General features: G+C 34.0%; 2 protein-coding genes across 2 annotated transcripts; both read left to right on the top strand.

Moving 5' to 3' along the window:
- Nucleotides 1–1,846: 1,846 nt before the first annotated feature.
- On the top strand, nucleotides 1,847–4,433 carry LOC120193842 (putative phosphatidylglycerol/phosphatidylinositol transfer protein DDB_G0282179). The gene is made up of 4 exons (XM_039196271.1): nucleotides 1,847–1,974; nucleotides 2,173–2,274; nucleotides 3,034–3,194; nucleotides 4,087–4,433. The coding sequence occupies exons 1-4, from the start codon at nucleotides 1,872–1,874 to the stop codon at nucleotides 4,201–4,203; spliced, it is 483 nt and encodes a 160-aa protein (XP_039052202.1). The 5' UTR covers nucleotides 1,847–1,871; the 3' UTR covers nucleotides 4,204–4,433.
- Nucleotides 4,434–5,896: 1,463 nt separating this feature from the next.
- On the top strand, nucleotides 5,897–14,950 carry LOC120194045 (kinesin-like protein KIN-12E). Its single transcript, XM_039196447.1, is given in 23 exon segments — nucleotides 5,897–6,266; nucleotides 6,558–6,713; nucleotides 6,804–6,887; nucleotides 7,053–7,172; nucleotides 7,577–7,690; nucleotides 7,823–7,915; nucleotides 8,117–8,206; nucleotides 8,307–8,377; nucleotides 8,461–8,535; nucleotides 8,624–8,711; nucleotides 8,896–8,954; nucleotides 9,186–9,249; nucleotides 9,661–9,726; nucleotides 9,995–10,153; nucleotides 10,246–10,350; nucleotides 10,523–10,580; nucleotides 10,583–10,700; nucleotides 10,961–11,030; nucleotides 11,133–11,189; nucleotides 11,288–11,344; nucleotides 12,503–12,556; nucleotides 12,652–12,731; nucleotides 12,836–14,950. Coding segments are annotated over 23 exon segments (4,203 nt in total). The 5' UTR covers nucleotides 5,897–5,975; the 3' UTR covers nucleotides 14,910–14,950.
- The last annotated feature ends 1,824 nt before the right edge of the window (nucleotides 14,951–16,774 follow it).

Genomic DNA, 16,774 nt, shown 5'->3' with positions numbered 1-16,774 from the left:
TATATAGTTTTTATATCAATTTTATATTGAACCAAAATGTGGTTGTTAGATAAACTTTACCGTAAGTCACCGAACTAATAACTATTAAAAAACTGATATTATAAGTGATGATTTTTTTTAAATATTTTATATTAGTTGAAAATTATTTCATTGAGAACAATAATAGATATTCAGTCACAACTATCATAAACGAAATATAAAGATAAACAATTAATGGAAGCCCAACGAATAAAGATGTGGACAATAAAGATGGGTGCCGATTTCAGCAGTCATCGTGTTTCATATAAATGGAAGCTTACCATAAATAAGTCAAAACTTCGATGAATCAACTGGCCAACGACATTAACAATAATAACATTAGATCATTATAATGTGACCGTTCATCGATTTCCTTGTGTGATAACTCATACCCATCGAGGCTCGCATCACATAGATCAATGGCTAACATAGTATGACTAGGGCTCTAAATGAGATGAAATATGTTGCGAGTTATTTAGGATCGATTCAGTTAAAACTCGATAAATATTAGATTCAAATGGACTCAAACTCGAGCTCGAGCTCGGCTTGAGTTATTAACGAGAGTCGAAACGAGCTACTTGATACTTCACCCGAAAAGTTAGTGAATAGCTCGAAAATATAATATGCTAACATTTTATTTTAAAAAATTAATTATTAGTAGTTAAAAAATATAATATATTATCATTTTATTTAAAAAATAAGTTATTAATAATATTAACATTTATATGTTGATTTTTTTTTTAAAAAAACACAATATAAGATTTTCATGTGTTTAAGGTTCATATTTGAGTTTGAGGCATCAAGCGAGTTAAATTTAAGATTTTTTCCATTTCAAGCTTTTAAGAGTTTTAATTCATAATTTCGAATTTGAGTTGAGCTTAAAAATTTTTAACTTGCGAGTTTTTGAATTAAGTCAAAATCTATTTTAGAGTTTTTAAATTAAACCGTACTAAGTAATATTCTGACTCAACTTGGCTCATTTATATCCCTAAGCACGACTAACAATAATCTTCCTTTGAAATTCCGAAAAAGAACCCCATTAACCGCTGCCTTGATGTACGTAATCACACCTGCCCCATTAGCATGACATTGACACTAAGAAACTCCTTTAGTAAGACTGCAACCGAACTGATTAGAGTTTGAGTATTGTTGAATTTGACTCGAGTAAAAAAATTTATGAGTCTAAGATTTTTAAGCTCGATTGAAACTCCAAATCATAAATTGAATTTCGAACCTAAACTTTGAGTAAATAGAAATTGAAGCTCAATCTCGAACCTAAACTTTGAGTAAATAAAAATTTTATACTATATTTTTAAAACAAATAAACACATAAATTTTGATATTATTAATAATTTATTTTTTAATAAATATATTATTATTTCAAGTAACTTGCGAGCTTTTCGAATCAAGTATCAAATAATTTATTTCAAATCACTAAGAATTCAAGTCAAATATTTCAAATTAAATATTATCAAACTTTGATCAAATCGATTTAAAATAATCTATGATCTCTTTCGTCTAATTTATTACCCTACTTTTTAAACGTGAGATACTTGTAGTTTGTACACCAAGAGGCTGGGCTTTAATGGAGAGATCCATAGGTTAAGGCCTAGCCGTAGTCCGAATTCCCAGGCCTCAATCCATATCCAATTTTGTAGTCAATGCAAGAACCCAAAGATTAATCTCGACTGCGGGACCTAGTGACAACGAAGCTGACGATGACAATTATTTATTGCTTGATAAGATCATTGGTTTTGGTTTGGGTCCCATAAATCATAATCACATAATGACCAAACACAGACTTTATATAATTTTCACTTTGTCAAACAACCTCTGTAAGCAAGCTATCCACCATGGACACATTAGCAGCTCGATTCAAGCTCATCATTTTGCCCCTTCTATCCATCTCTTTGTTTCTTTTACCTTTTCTTCAGGCCACTGATTTCAACTACTGCGGTCAGTTTTCTTCTTTCTTTCTGCTAGATCTTTTTCCCCCCTTTTCACTCTAAGATGAACTGATGTATGTTAATCCGTGGATTCTTAATTGCTTTTGCTGTTGTTTTACTTATTTTACCCTCTCTCTTTTTTGTGGCGTTCAATCGCTTTGATTTTCTTTTAATACACGCCTGCGTTCCTGGATTGAAATCAATGCAGATAAGAAAGGTAATTATGTTGTAAAAGTCAAAGGAGTAGATATATCACCTAATCCAGTGATTAGAGGCAAACCGGCCACCTTCGCCATCTCAGCTTCTACTGGTAACTTCCAGTTCTTGCAATTTCTCTTAATGGTTTATGTATGTATGTGTTCTCTGGACTCTGGATCATAAGTTAAGGATAAGGGAATCTTTTCCTACGCTTGTTGTGTGGTAAGATTAGAACTAGAAGTATGCAAGGATGATCTTTATCTATGATACCTGTTTGTTTAAGTTGTTTTTTTAGTTTTTCCTTGTATCTAGGTCTTTGGAAGATTATATCTTATTTCGCATCCGAAAACGCGAAGTTCTAAAGACATAGGCTAAAGAAATCCAGGTTTACAGCCTTCACTTCATCTTCCTTATTTAAGGTTTTCTTTTAATTTAGAATCAGAGCTATAGTCCTCAATATCTGCTGATATTGATTTCACAGTCAAACTCAATTCTGAAACCCCTAATAATGGCCTCAATACTGTTCAAGTACCGGCACAACCCCTAAATCAATATCATTAATTCATTAGTTCTTTTGAAACCCTCATCATTAATGTTAATTCTTCCCACTGTTCCTCATGATCTACAAAACCGTACATCATTATCCAATTTCTCAAGTAAATAACACTTCTAATCTTAGTGAGTGGGGTAGTGTTGTATTTTAATGGCGAAACCATTTTCTTCAAAAACTTTAGTTCTTAAAGAAAATTCTTGGCATCCAGAAACGTCTTTGGTTCGCCGTTTATGTGAGTGTATGCCTTTTTTTTCCTCCACATCCATGGTTCACAGAGATTGTCTTCTTTGACATTTCATGAATGCATATGTTTTGCAGGTAAAGCTATCACCGGTGGCAAAGCGGTGATCGATGTTTCCTACTTTGGTATTCATATCCATCAAGAAACTCACGACCTTTGTGAGGAAACATCCTGCCCTGTTGCTGTTGGCAACTTTGTGCTCTCTCACAATCAAGTTTTACCTGGATTTACTCCACCAGTAAGCTTCTCTTAACTGGGATAAACTCTTCATTTTCAAACTATTTTCAGAACCGTACCACTTGCAAGGTTCCCTCATAACTTGACTTTTTTAGACATTCAACTGACCTAATCTTTCATAATCGGTTGGAGAAATCAATGGTTTTTCGCAATGTTTCATTATTGATCTTAGTATCGCCCATTTCTTTCTTTTATGTATGTTTGGTGTCTAGTTTTGATATATATATATATATATTAGTAGAAGACTTGTTTTCCTCAACTTTCGTGCAGGCACAATAAGGAAACCCATAAAACCTTTCATTAGCCTATCTGTGACATCCTTTGCTAGTACCAAACTCTATAAATGTTGTCATAAAATGGATAGTTGCATTCATGTATATATATATAGTGTTGCAATTACTTCCTTCGGCTGGATTTCCTTTGTCGTTCAAGCAAACTAAGCATGGGTAACTTGAGCTCACTGCAGTCATGAGTGGTTCTTTTTTCTTGTCTGCGGCTAATTTGTTTCTTTTATTCAATTGATGAATCTTTCTTAATTTCTTCTTCTTTACAATTTGGGTTGACATAAGATTGTTGTTTGATTTGGGAATCTTATTATTTCGATAATTAATTCCTTGACCGTAGTTTGTCATATGTTCTGAATGTTACTTAAACTGTCATTGGAGACCAGAATCCAGAGGCGTATCCTTTCTTCTTGGCACTTTACGAACTCCATCTAGCTTGTGTGGTTTGATCTTGAAAGAACTTCAATAGGAAGCACGGTCAAAAGTGAAACAGGATGCGCCGGTTTCAAACTGCAGAACTAATTAGATTCTTTTAGGCTTCATTCACTAACCAATTACATTACAGTTAACATATATGTGATTATCTGATTATTTATTTACTTTTTGCAGGGTTCCTACACACTTAAGATGACAATATCAGGTGAGGGAATTCAAGTGTTAACTTGCATTTCCTTCAATTTCAAAATCGGGTTTGGTGCTTCTGGATCTTCGATCTCTGACAGCTGATCAGCTACATATTTATATAACTAGTGTCATGGATTGTACTGGGGTGCTTTCTTATTACTTGCGAACTGATCTCGAGTTCTACAATGTTTTGTACTTCTATTCCGTATTAAGATTCTCGAGTCTTGACTGCACTAAACCACATTTAGCAGGAAGATATCCGACTGGTGTGAGATATTTCATGAGACAAGGATGCGTACATGGAAGTCTCCCGGATCAGTTATATGCTTGCATATTTTATAGTTTTGGTTGCGCATCAAAGAGTGGAGACTAACTTTGTGTCGTCGCATGAATTGCATTCAGATGGAAAGTAAAAGAAAATTGATTTGTCAGTTATCAACTAATACTGCTACGCATTCTTAAGATCCCGACAGACATTATTTTCTTCAAGATAGAACATATTATAAAGCTCGACAAATATTCATGCCAAAAGTTAAAAATAGAACATATTAGCGCCAAAAGCCTTTCAGTGCCTCCAAGCTTTTAACCGAACAAATATGTACTAAATTGTTAAATTACTTATCGATAGAAAAGTTATCAGCAAACAAGCTACATGCACGAATTAACTTTGCCATGATTTTATCAATTTGGAGAGGGAGAGATATTCTATATCTTTAAGATGCTTAGTATCTTTTTTGCATCAAATCTATTACTATTATATTTGATTATTTTATAATTTTTTTTTTTTTTATAATTTATTTTTTTTAAAAAAAGGGATTGTGTCGAAATTCATAGAAGTTGTAGGCGATGTGGACCAAATGCATAAATGTGGAAGGCCAAATGGATAGAATTTATAAATACGAAAACAATTTGTTGAATTATTAGAACTATGATGACATTAATAGAATTTGTAAGCGTTGAGGGCTAAAAGCATAAATGTGAAGGGCCAAATTGATAGAATTTATAAATTTGAAAGATAATTTTTTTGAATCATTTAGAAGTATAATCAAATTGATAGAATTTTACAAATATGACGTTTAAGTTTATTGAATTATTTAGAATTAGAACCAAATTGGGAGGAAATATGAGGGCTAAACTTGTTGAATGATTTAGAATTATGATTAAATTGATAGAATTTATAAGTCTGGAGGATTAATGCATTAATAAGGAGGGCTAAATTTATAAATATTGTAAATATAAGGACTAAATTTTTTGAATTATTTAGAGTTATGACCAAATTAATACAATTTGTAAGTGTTAAGGACTAAGTTCGTAATTATGCTAATGACAAAACTAACTCCCGTTAGCAGTCAAACGATCAGTGACTAAATTGAAATTAAAGTGTAATGATAGTGATTAAATTTACAAGACTTTTGTTAGGTGACTAAGAAAATACATTCTCAATAGTTTGATGACTAAGAAGGTAGTTAACGCGAAATTAAATAATCTCTCCGTTCCAAGGAAACTCCAGCTGTTTGAGCATACTTTGAAGCCACGCGAACTGTGGGTATTTCAGTAATTTAATGCTTCCTTAAAGAAAAATAAAATATTCACGCTCAGATGGACTAAAAAGGGCTCCATAATCGCAGTTCAAAAATTTCAACCATTCTCAACGGTCGATAATTCAAAAACACACTTAATCTTTACCGTCCATTCCAACATCTATACAGTATATGCCACCCGATCTGAGATTTTTTCCTCTTCGCTTTTCCTTGGCAAAACCTTTCAAAATCTGGCCCTTCTTTATTTCCCAACGTTCTTCCTGGTCACTTTCAAATCTCTCTCAAACCCAAAACGCTTCACTTTCACTCAAAACGAAGCCATTCCCTTCCAAAATGCCGTTCATTTCGGATACAGCGAGCGCTATCAAGAGCCGTTTTGGCTACCATAACCAGTCATCTTCATCTGAGTCGGTCTCCTTGTCGTCGGTTCGTAATTCGCCGGATCTTCTGGGGAAATCGGCAGTGAAGGAGAATCCCGGCCATTTCACTGCTGTCGCATCCGCAATTCCGAGCATCAGTGAGTGGGACGAAGATTTGACTGAAAGTACAGGAGGAGCGCCGCAGTCGTCCCAGAGCTTTGAGTTCCATGAAGATCCAGCATTTTGGAAAGACCACAATGTGCAGGTTGGTTGAAATATTTGAGTATTATCTTTAATTTTCTTAACAAAAGTTTAAAAAGAGGTGAAAAGGGAAAGGAAGAAAGAAAGAAATGTTCTGGATTGCCAAAACGTAGTTTTCTGAGTACGTATTTCACTAGGAAATCATATTTTGTCACAATGCTGTTTTGTATTTTATTGTGCAAATAAAAAAGCCAGTAGTTCAATAGAAAACCAAGCAAAGACATATATCATTGAGAGTATATCAAAGTTAAGCTAACTGGATTTAATTTTAGTTTATTTTTTGGGAAATTGTTAGGTTATCATAAGAATTCGTCCCCTTAGTAGTTCTGAGATTTCACTACAAGGCAATAGCAAGTGTATTAGGCAAGAAAGTTGCCAGACAATTACTTGGAAGGGGCACCCAGAATCTCGTTTTACATTTGATCTTATTGCTGATGAACATGTTAGCCAGGTATGCCTCTTTTTTATCTTAAGTCTTTTTGGTTTAATTTTTATGTTTAGTTCTGTTATTTTGAAATATGACATTTAATTGATTTTACAGGAGAATCTCTTCAAAGTAGCTGGATTGCCTATGGTGGAAAATTGCATGGGAGGCTACAACAGCTGCATGTTTGCATATGGCCAAGTGAGCTTCCAAATATCTCTTGAGTAAAATTCATTCTAGTATTTCTATGAATTGTAGGTTAATTTCTCACTTTACTGGTCTCTAAAATTATTTAATTTAATTTGATTTGGTTTTCTTTTTGTTCTTGTTTTGGTATTGGCTTCAACTTAAAATTTATTATTACAGACTGGGAGTGGGAAGACTCACACAATGCTCGGAGACATTGAAGGAGGGACTCGGAGGCACAGCGTCAACTGTGGGATGACACCTAGGGTGTTTGAGCACCTATTTTCAAGAATACAAAAGGTGTGGTGTATGTGCCTTATAACTTAATCATATTGTGACTGAAATAGCTTCACAACTTTCTTGGGTGCAATTTACTTCCTTCAGATGCAAAATAATTCTCTCTTATGATCATATAGACAATTATACTATTTGCAAAATCATAATTGGTAGATTCATCTAAGGGTTAGTTTTGAATTTTTTGTGTGTTGAAAAGCATTGCAGCTTAAATCTTGTGCACTTCTTCATTAATTGTTTAATACAATAACGGAAATGGGCATTGAACTTGTGTAAGTAAAATAAATACCAAAGTTTCTACCAAACTTAATACATAGTTGCTTCTTTATGCTAGGAGTTTACATACAAAATTTCATTATTTTATAAATCTCTTGCCTTTTTTATCTCATAATATTCTTCTGTGATGTCAGGAAAAAGACAATCGTAAAGATGAGAAATTAAGATTTACATGCAAATGCTCTTTTCTGGAAATCTATAATGAACAAATTCTTGATCTCTTAGATCCATCATCAACCAATTTACAGGTAAAGTCACCTGCGTATGTTGAACAATTCTTTGTCCTTTTTTTCCCCTCATTTGTTTATGTGTAGCATGAAATAAAAGTTTTCTTTTCCTCAACTAAAGAAATTTACTACTCTTTGGTGGTTATATTGCAGATAAGAGAAGACATAAAGAAAGGGGTTTACGTTGAGAATCTTAAGGAGATGGAAGTTACAAGTGCACGGGATGTGATTCAACTGCTCATTCAAGTATTGACTCCAAAAAGTTACTCCTATCATAAAACACATCTAGATTGTAGATGATCAAACTTAAAAATTTTAGTTAAAAGTTACAAAGGCAGTTAAGAATGTTTTCTTGAGTTTATTTTGATTGTATATACTTTTAAAAAAAATTGTCCTTGTTCTCTACCCAACTCATCATTAACCTAAAAGCTTTGTATAATATTTCAGGGTGCAGCAAACAGAAAGGTGGCTGCGACTAACATGAATTGTTCTAGTAGTCGTTCTCACAGCGTATTTACATGCATAATTGAAAGCAAGGTAAGTGTGACCTTTTAATTGAAGAGTTCCTAGGAAATTGTCGTTGTTCAAATTGTCTTTATCTTGAGACAAGAAATTCTAACAAAGTGTTTGATGTCAGTGGGAGTCTCAATCTGTAAGACACCACCGCTTTGCTCGGCTTAATCTTGTTGATTTAGCAGGCTCAGAAAGGTACAAAATTTCAAAGTATTAAAAGCATCCGCTTTTTTTTTATGTTTCTTCATAATATATCATTTATAATTTGCCCATGACAGACAAAAGAGTTCCGGGGCTGAAGGTGAACGCCTCAAGGAGGCTACTAATATTAACAAGTCTCTTTCAACATTGGGGTGAGTATTTAACTTTTAATAACAAATTATATGCTCCTGCTTCTGACTTCTCATTGTACCACTCATAAGTAACAATTTATATTGGCAGATTTGTGATAATGAACCTTGTAAATATTTCCAATGGGAAGTCTCTCCATGTACCTTATCGAGATTCAAAACTCACTTTTTTTCTTCAGGTAAAGTGCTATATGTCATGGACTTTTTGATGTAAAATCTGTTACTATATGAGTCCTTGTTTTGCAGGACTTGGGTAGCTACTGTGCAGTTATCCTAACATGTTTTGGTTATACACACACACAAATATTTCCAGGTTATGCTATGCAACTGAAAGTTAATTCTGTCTTGTTATTTTCCTTCCAGGATTCTCTAGGAGGAAACGCAAAAACAACAATAATTGCGAATATTAGTCCCTCTAATTGGTTAGTGGAATATATTTTGTTTTTGTTTCTGCGCTAGTTGGTTGTTTTAAACTTCAATTTTAAATATGAGGGAATATGTTATTTTTTTAATTTATATTTTTTAACTATATTTTTCACAATGACCTGGATTTTAAATGTACTTTTATTGTCTTTCTATGAGCTCGACTTATCTGTTGTGTACATACTTGTAAATGACAATTTTTCTTTTTCTTCTTTTGCCATCCTCTGCAGTTGTTCACTGGAGACACTAAGTACGTTGAAGTTTGCACAGCGGGCTAAATTTATTAAGAACAATGTATGAGATCTTTGCTTAGCTACTTTATATACAACGCATGTTTGGTGGTTTTAAGGTCTCAATGGAAATTGATGCCAACCCTTGAATAGGGGTGAGCAAAGAAACTGAATAAACCGAAAATCGAACCAAACCATAGTGTTTGGACGGTTAATGGTTCACAATTTTAAAAACATTGATTATCCGAACCAAATTCGATTTTTATTTAATTTGTTATCATTTTTTATAATATAAATTATATATTTTTCATTTCAAATAGTGAAAATATCTTTAAATACTATATAAGACAATTATAATATATGTATGTATGTATGTATTATCGCTGTTATTTGCTTTGTCAAACTCTAGTTAATATTTATTACTTTACTTTTGGATACCATATTTATGGGAAGTTGTTGAATTAATGTCGTGCAGGCAGTGGTGAATGAAGATGCATCTGGAGATGTTGTTGCTATGAGGCTGCAAATTCAACAGCTGAAGGTAATATTGTTAAACTTTTGATAGTGTTTTTTAAATTACCCTAAAGTGCTACTCCTGCTATAGTAATGTTATACTGTGAGTCTTATGTTTTGCTAAGTTGATAAATGTTAATTTAGTAGGACATTTCAAGCAGCAAGCACACTTCTGTTTAATGAATCCAACTTGTGTCAAAGCTTAAATGATTCATTTTATTAATTTATTTTGCATGGTTCCCATAATCTTTCAGGTTTCTAGTAATCCTTAATATTCAAAATTCTGTTTCTTTCAGAAAGAAGTATCTCGTCTACGAGGTTTTGTTAATGGCAGAATTGAAAATCTAGATAGTGATAGTTTGACATCAAGTGTTCCAGCATCTCCAGGGCCCTTAAAGTGGGAAGGTCTTCATGGATCATTCAGTCCACTTACATCTGATAAAAGGATGTCTCAGGTATGCAGAAATCTTACTTAATTGAGGAAACTCCTATTTTATAGTTGTTAAACTAATTTTATTTTTCTTCTGATTATGACTTTGTATTCCAGAAAAAAGATTACGAAGTTGCACTTGTTGGGGCCTTCAAGAGGGAAAGAGAGAATGAAGCTGCTTTACAGGCCCTGACAGCAGAAAATCAGGCAGCTTTGCAGTTGGTATGTCCTATGAAGTAACTTTTCTTTATTCGATAGGTCTCAGTTTTCCTGGCTGGGAAGTTTATAAAGGATTTCTGTGAGCTTTTGTTCTTTACTTAGGTAACTTTAGAGTATAATGTAGTTTGATAAGTTATTAGAAGAAAATTGTCACTTTGTTTCGGACTGATGTTAGGCAAAACAGAGAGAAGACGAGATCCAAAGCTTGAAAAGCATGATGTCTGCAGGGACCCTTATTACAAGAAGGAAGAATACTTGAAGGAAATTGAGGTTTTAAGAGCTCAAGTTGATCGCAACCAAGAAGTCACTAGATTTGCCCTGGAGAATTTGCGACTGAAGGAGGAGATTAGAAGGCAAGTTCACCTGATCCTCAGGATTCTCCATTTCACTCTTTGAACACTATCCAGTTATTTTACTTGCTCTATTATTGAGATCTGTACTGAGTTATAAATACCAAATATAGTTGTTATTATGAGCAAACCAACCAGCGCTTTGAGTGGTTTACTTGCTCTATTACTTGTTCTCTATTATTGATATCTGTGTTGCACTGATTTCTTTTTTTGTCATAAATGAACACTAATATTATGTATCTGATGTTTTTTACTACTCACAGATTAAAGTCCCTTTGTGATGAAGGCCAGCTGGAGATGAAGAATGAACAGATTAAGGCATTACACAATAAGGCGCAAAAAAAAGTTATTCAAATATACTTTACTAGTTTTTAATTTCATGGTCAATATTGATATTTAGGGAAGATGTTGCTAACTCCATTAACTATTATGCAGTTGCTAGAGGCACTAGATTGGAAACTTATGCATGAACCAGAGTCCTTAACCATTGAGGTTCTTGCTAACCTTTGTCATGACTTGAATTTTGATGATTTTAATTTTTGCGACCAAAATTTTCTAAATCTTGGTTTTGGTATGTTCATGCAATACAGAAAACAAATTCTAAAGTGGTGTCTGGAGTTTCTGATGATCTCAGTGCACTGAGACAGGTTGGTTAATATTATCTACTGTCTTCCAGGTTCCCAGTGTGGTTATTTTCTTATGCATCTCTATAACTTTGGAAACTATTTGCAATTTACTATAATCTGAATTAACACAACTGAGCTAGATTACTTTTCCAACACAGTATTCTATAATTGTAATATCATAATGAATAGAAATCTCTCTTTCGAGTGTACTTTTTAAAACTCTATTAACTTTCAATTTCAAGCATGTTTCTTTGGCGATGTAACTAAATGTTTTCTGTTGTTGAAATTAATCCTATATAAAAATACTATGCTATTCTTGTGTTGATCTTCTTTCAAATTAGTTAATATTATCTACTTTCTTCCAGGTTCTCAGTGTGGTTATTTTCTTATGCATCTCTATATCTTTGGAAACTATTTGTAATTTACTATAATCTGAATTAACACAACTGAGCTAGATTACTTTTCCAACACAGTCTTCTATAATTGTAATATCATAATGAATAGAAAGCTCTCTTTCGAGTGTACTTTTTAAAACTTTCAATTTCAAGCATGTTTCTTTGGCAATGTAACTAAATGTTTTCTGTTGTTGAAATTAATCCTATATAACAATACTATGCTATTCTTGTGTTGATCTTCTTTCAAATTGCCAATAATCTCTTGGCCTAGTATTAAGGGGTTTGTGAGACATAAGATAGCCAATAACTTCTTTGACTGCAAATAAGAGGCATACTATTATGACATCAAATTGGATGTCTGAATTTGAAGAAAAAAATTCTGTTGTCTTTTGCAATGTGTATCTTGCCATAAAATATCTATTGTTAGATATTTCTATAATTGTAATATCATAATGAATAGAAAGCTCTCTTTCGAGTGTACTTTTTAAAACTTTCAATTTCAAGCATGTTTCTTTGGCAATGTAACTAAATGTTTTCTGTTGTTGAAATTAATCCTATATAACAATACTATGCTATTCTTGTGTTGATCTTCTTTCAAATTGCCAATAATCTCTTGGCCTAGTATTAAGAGGTTTGTGAGACATAAGATAGCCAATAACTTCTTTGACTGCAAATAAGAGGCATACTATTATGACATCAAATTGGGTGTCTGAATTTGAAGAAAAAAATATCTATTGTTAGATATTTCTTGCCTAAAAAAAGAAATTTGATATATTGCAAACAGGATTCAGCTTGGTCCTCTAGCCACAAGGAGGAAAATGAATTTCTTAGAATGCAGGTAACTATACTCAGATGAACTATTTCTTTGTACCTCTTTTTCTGGTTAAAGATGGAGTTCGTGTGATTAATTCATAAACATTTTCGTTTAAAAAGGCCATTCACAACAAGTCGGAAATGGATGCACTCCAGAAAAAACTTGAATTTTGTCTGGAAGAGAAGGAAGAGTTGGAGAGGTATGTTCAATAGTTTAAGAGATTATGTACAAATAGAAAGAAACATCCATGCAGCATCATATATGAATAAGCATTTTCGAAAAATTAATTATAAATTTTTGCAGGTATGTGAGTGATTTACTTAACAAACTTGAAGAAGAACGGTCTTCAAGATCTGCGAAGGAAGCTATACAACAAACAGAACTTCGTTCATTGTCAGCGGATGTGCCAACTATCATCACTCCTAATGACCAAGTGGAGCTTAAAACAATGGTTGATGCCATAGCAGCTGCAAGTCAGAGAGAAGCAGAAGCTCATGAGAAGGCGTTTAAGTTATCCCAAGAGAACGATGAATTACGATCCAAGCTTAAGGGCTATGTTGAGGATAATAAGCAACTCCTTGAATTATTTGAACAGAAAGCTTCTGAAAGAAATTGTAAAGGTTTGAATGAAGGAGACATTAATGATGTTGGTTTACATGAAAATGGTGAAGAAGAGCTGGTCAAGCTGAAGAAAGATGTCGATAACCTTGAGCAACAGCTTACTGAAATGCATGAAGAAAATGACAAATTGATGGGTTTGTATGAAAGAGCAATGCAGGAGAGAGACGAGTTCAAACGAATGTTTTCCTCTTTGGGAACTCCGAACAGAAAGGAGCCTAGAGAATGCCTTGAGAAGCTAATTGAATTCGATGAAGGCGAAGGCAGCTTGAATAAACCTCAAGTGCAGTTTGAGTCAAAGGATTTAGAGGGGGGAACTGCCCCCTTTTGTTCACATGAGCAGAATGCAGGTGAAAGTCCAACGTTGTCTGAGGTGATTCTAAATGTTGACAATACACATTTGGATCTTCAGTCAGAAGCAGGGAATCACATGGAATGCCTTGAGAAGCTAGTTGAAGTCAGCTTGGGTGAACCTCATGTGCAGTTTGACTCAAAAGATTTGGAGGGGGAAACTGGTACCCTCTTTTCACATGAGCAGTATGCAAGAGAAAGAAAGTTGTCTGAAGTGATTCTGAATGTCGACGATGCACATTCGGATAATCAGTCAGAAGCAGGGAATCACATGGAAATAGACCAACCAGATACCGCTGCTGCAAAGTTTTCCGAAGATTTATATTCTGCAAGAGCAATACTGAAACAGGCAAACAAAAGACTTTTGGATTCTGCCAAGACAGTTACTGAATTCAGCTCCCTTGAGAAATCGTTCCGTGAGATCGGTAACCTTTCCAGAGAAATCGAACTGATGGAAAGTGGAATAAAGGAGAAACAACGACACCTTGAATCTGTTGCAATCATTTCTTCCAAAACAAAAGAAAGAAAAGCTTTAACTGAAAGTAAGTTATCATCACTCAAATACTCTATTTCAAGCTTTTCTTCTTCAGTTGCTTTCTTCGAACAGCGAGAAGCTCAAGCAAGGTCGAAATTAAATGCCTCATTGTCCTACTTGGACAACAAGAAACAAGAACTGGTCAATCTTAAGAACGCCAAGGTTGAAATCGAGGCGTCCTTGAATGAGACACAGGAATCTGAATCAGCAACAAGGAACAACATTGCCCTTTTGAAATCAAAGCTTGAGGAAGAACACAAAAGACAAGAGAATGACAAGGTTTTATTCGCCATTGATAACTTGGATAAAGTCGATCCCGCGCAGAGAAACTTATGTTTGGGTGGCAAAGCTACCGATTTACTGAAGATTGAAGAAGAGAAAAGCAAGCTGCAAAACGAGATCAAGTCATCCCGCAAAAGCTTGGCAGCCATCAAAATGAGACACCAGGATTTGAACAATAAGCTGATAAAGGTAGAACACGACATAGAAGCTGTCTCAATGGAAATACAAAAAGGATCAAAGTCGATGGACGAGTTAAAGCTTGCCATGGAACGTGCAATCCAAGAAAAAGAGACCCTCCTCGAAACTTCCGAGAATGGGAAATCTGAAATCGATAGTCTGATCTTAGAGTATCAGCAGAATATTTTTGATGAAGGTCTTGTCGAGGCGGAGATGAAGGCCGTTGATGAAGAACTGAAGCCGGAGAAAAGGAGACTAGAACAGTTGCAGACATTGAGAGCTGCATCTGGGAAGAAGGTGAAGCACTTGTTGTCATCTCATTCGGGTTTGTTGTCTGAGAAGCTGGAAGCAGATTTACAGAGTGTATGGGCAACTTTCGAGGAGGCTAAGATATTGTTAGGGGTGGAAAACTGAAATGTCTGTTAAATCACTGTTTTTAACAGGTCACTGGTGTTTTACACATTAATGCAGAACTCTAAATCCTAATAAATATGCATCTAATTTGTGCTGTAATTAACTATTCCTTCTCGTTGATGTCTCAGCTTTAATGACTTTATCCTAACATGTAACACTGCACCAGTTCCAGTGTTATGATCTCTTAGCTTTAGGATAACATGGTGTTTTTAACAGACTTGATCACTAAAGGTCAAGTTATCATGTTCTCTCAGCTTTTGCATAACAAGATAAAAACATAACGCGACTTGAAAACAAGAATAATAATATCACTTTTTGGGAAAATATAACACTGCACCGGTTCCAGTGTTATGGTCTACAGCATACTTTACTCCCACTCGACCAAACTTGACGAGAACATCATATAATAAGCCTAACCCTTTCACCTCAGTTGGGATCCCTTTTACGTCCTTTGAACTTCCAAGATCATTCACATCAGAAAACTTCGAAAACTTTTCTAATAATTACTGTTGACTACTTGTGTCTTATAATTTAAATTTTGTTAGTATAATCTTTTGATACACAATTTACAATTACGTAAACTACTTATTTAGTACATAAACTATTGGTTTTGGTCCGTTTTAATATTTAAAATTTCAATTTTTTAAAATAATACCCAAAGTTTAACTTTCATTTTATTTTAGTACCCGACTGTTAAAAAACTTCATGTATTTGGTAACTAAACTATCAGTTTTAGTATGTTTTAATACCTAAACATTTAATTTTTTCAAAACTTAATTTTAAATTTTGAACGGGATACTAAAATGAGACAAAAATTAAAGTTTTTAATGGAGGGGTACTAAAATGAAACAAAAACTAAACTTTAGATATGCTTTTAAAAGTATTGAAAGTTTAGATACTAAAATATAATTAAACTGATAGTTTATATACTAAATACGTAATTTATCCTTTTTAGTTTTATCCTTAACTCTCGCACCATCCCACTCACATCAGAAATTCTCTACTCAGTGTCACTCAGCCATCTTTAACGTTGAACGGTAAAATCATTTATTGGGAAATATATTCGTTATAACAAAGCCTAATACTAATATAAGTGCCCAAACTATACCCATTTTCCTAAATAGGTACATAAACAAATTTTCGTCTCATCTAGGTGTCTAACATTACAAACGTTACTCATTTAGGTGCCTCGGCCGGTAACGGTGTTAATTTTCCCGTTAAATGACACGAGTCACAACTTGATAATTTAAAAAAAAAGTAAAAGAAAAAAAACAGAAAAATTAGATATTTTAAAAAACAGAAAACACAAACTTTGAAATAAATTCAAAACTTTGAAAACCTTCATTTCAACCCCTAAACTCACACCGACAGCCGCCTTTTGCCATCGACAAAGCTCCACCTGACCTCCCCTCCTCCCGGAGACCAAAACCCTAATGTAATTGTGGCCAATCGATGACCTATCGACGACGAATCAACGTTTTAAACCTCCAGAACCCTAGGATTAAAATAGCGATTTTGACGGCCAATCAACGAAAAATACGACGGTGTATGAGTAGGAGGATGGTAGGGACTACATCAATTGCGGTGGTCATAGTCGGAAAGGGCTGTGGCGGTGGATTAAGGTTAGGATTTGGGATTTTAGAGTTGTTTTATAATATAAGAAAAGTTAGTGTCTTTTATAAATATCATAATATTTTATTTAAAAAATAAATTTCAAAATCACCAGATTATTAACATGTGTCACTTAACTGGAGAAATTAACGCCGTTGACGGCCCGGGCACCTAAACGAGTAACGGTTGTAACGTTAGGCACCTGGATGATACAAAAATTAGTTTAGGCACCTATTTGAAAAAATAATATAGTT

Source organism: Hibiscus syriacus, unplaced genomic scaffold (genome assembly GCF_006381635.1).
Source record: "Hibiscus syriacus cultivar Baekdansim isolate YM2019G1 unplaced genomic scaffold, ASM638163v2 tig00116997_pilon, whole genome shotgun sequence".
Lineage (NCBI taxonomy): Eukaryota > Viridiplantae > Streptophyta > Magnoliopsida > Malvales > Malvaceae > Hibiscus > Hibiscus syriacus.
The sequence above is the reverse complement of the archived record's forward strand: the minus strand, read 5'-3'. Positions and strand labels throughout refer to the sequence as shown.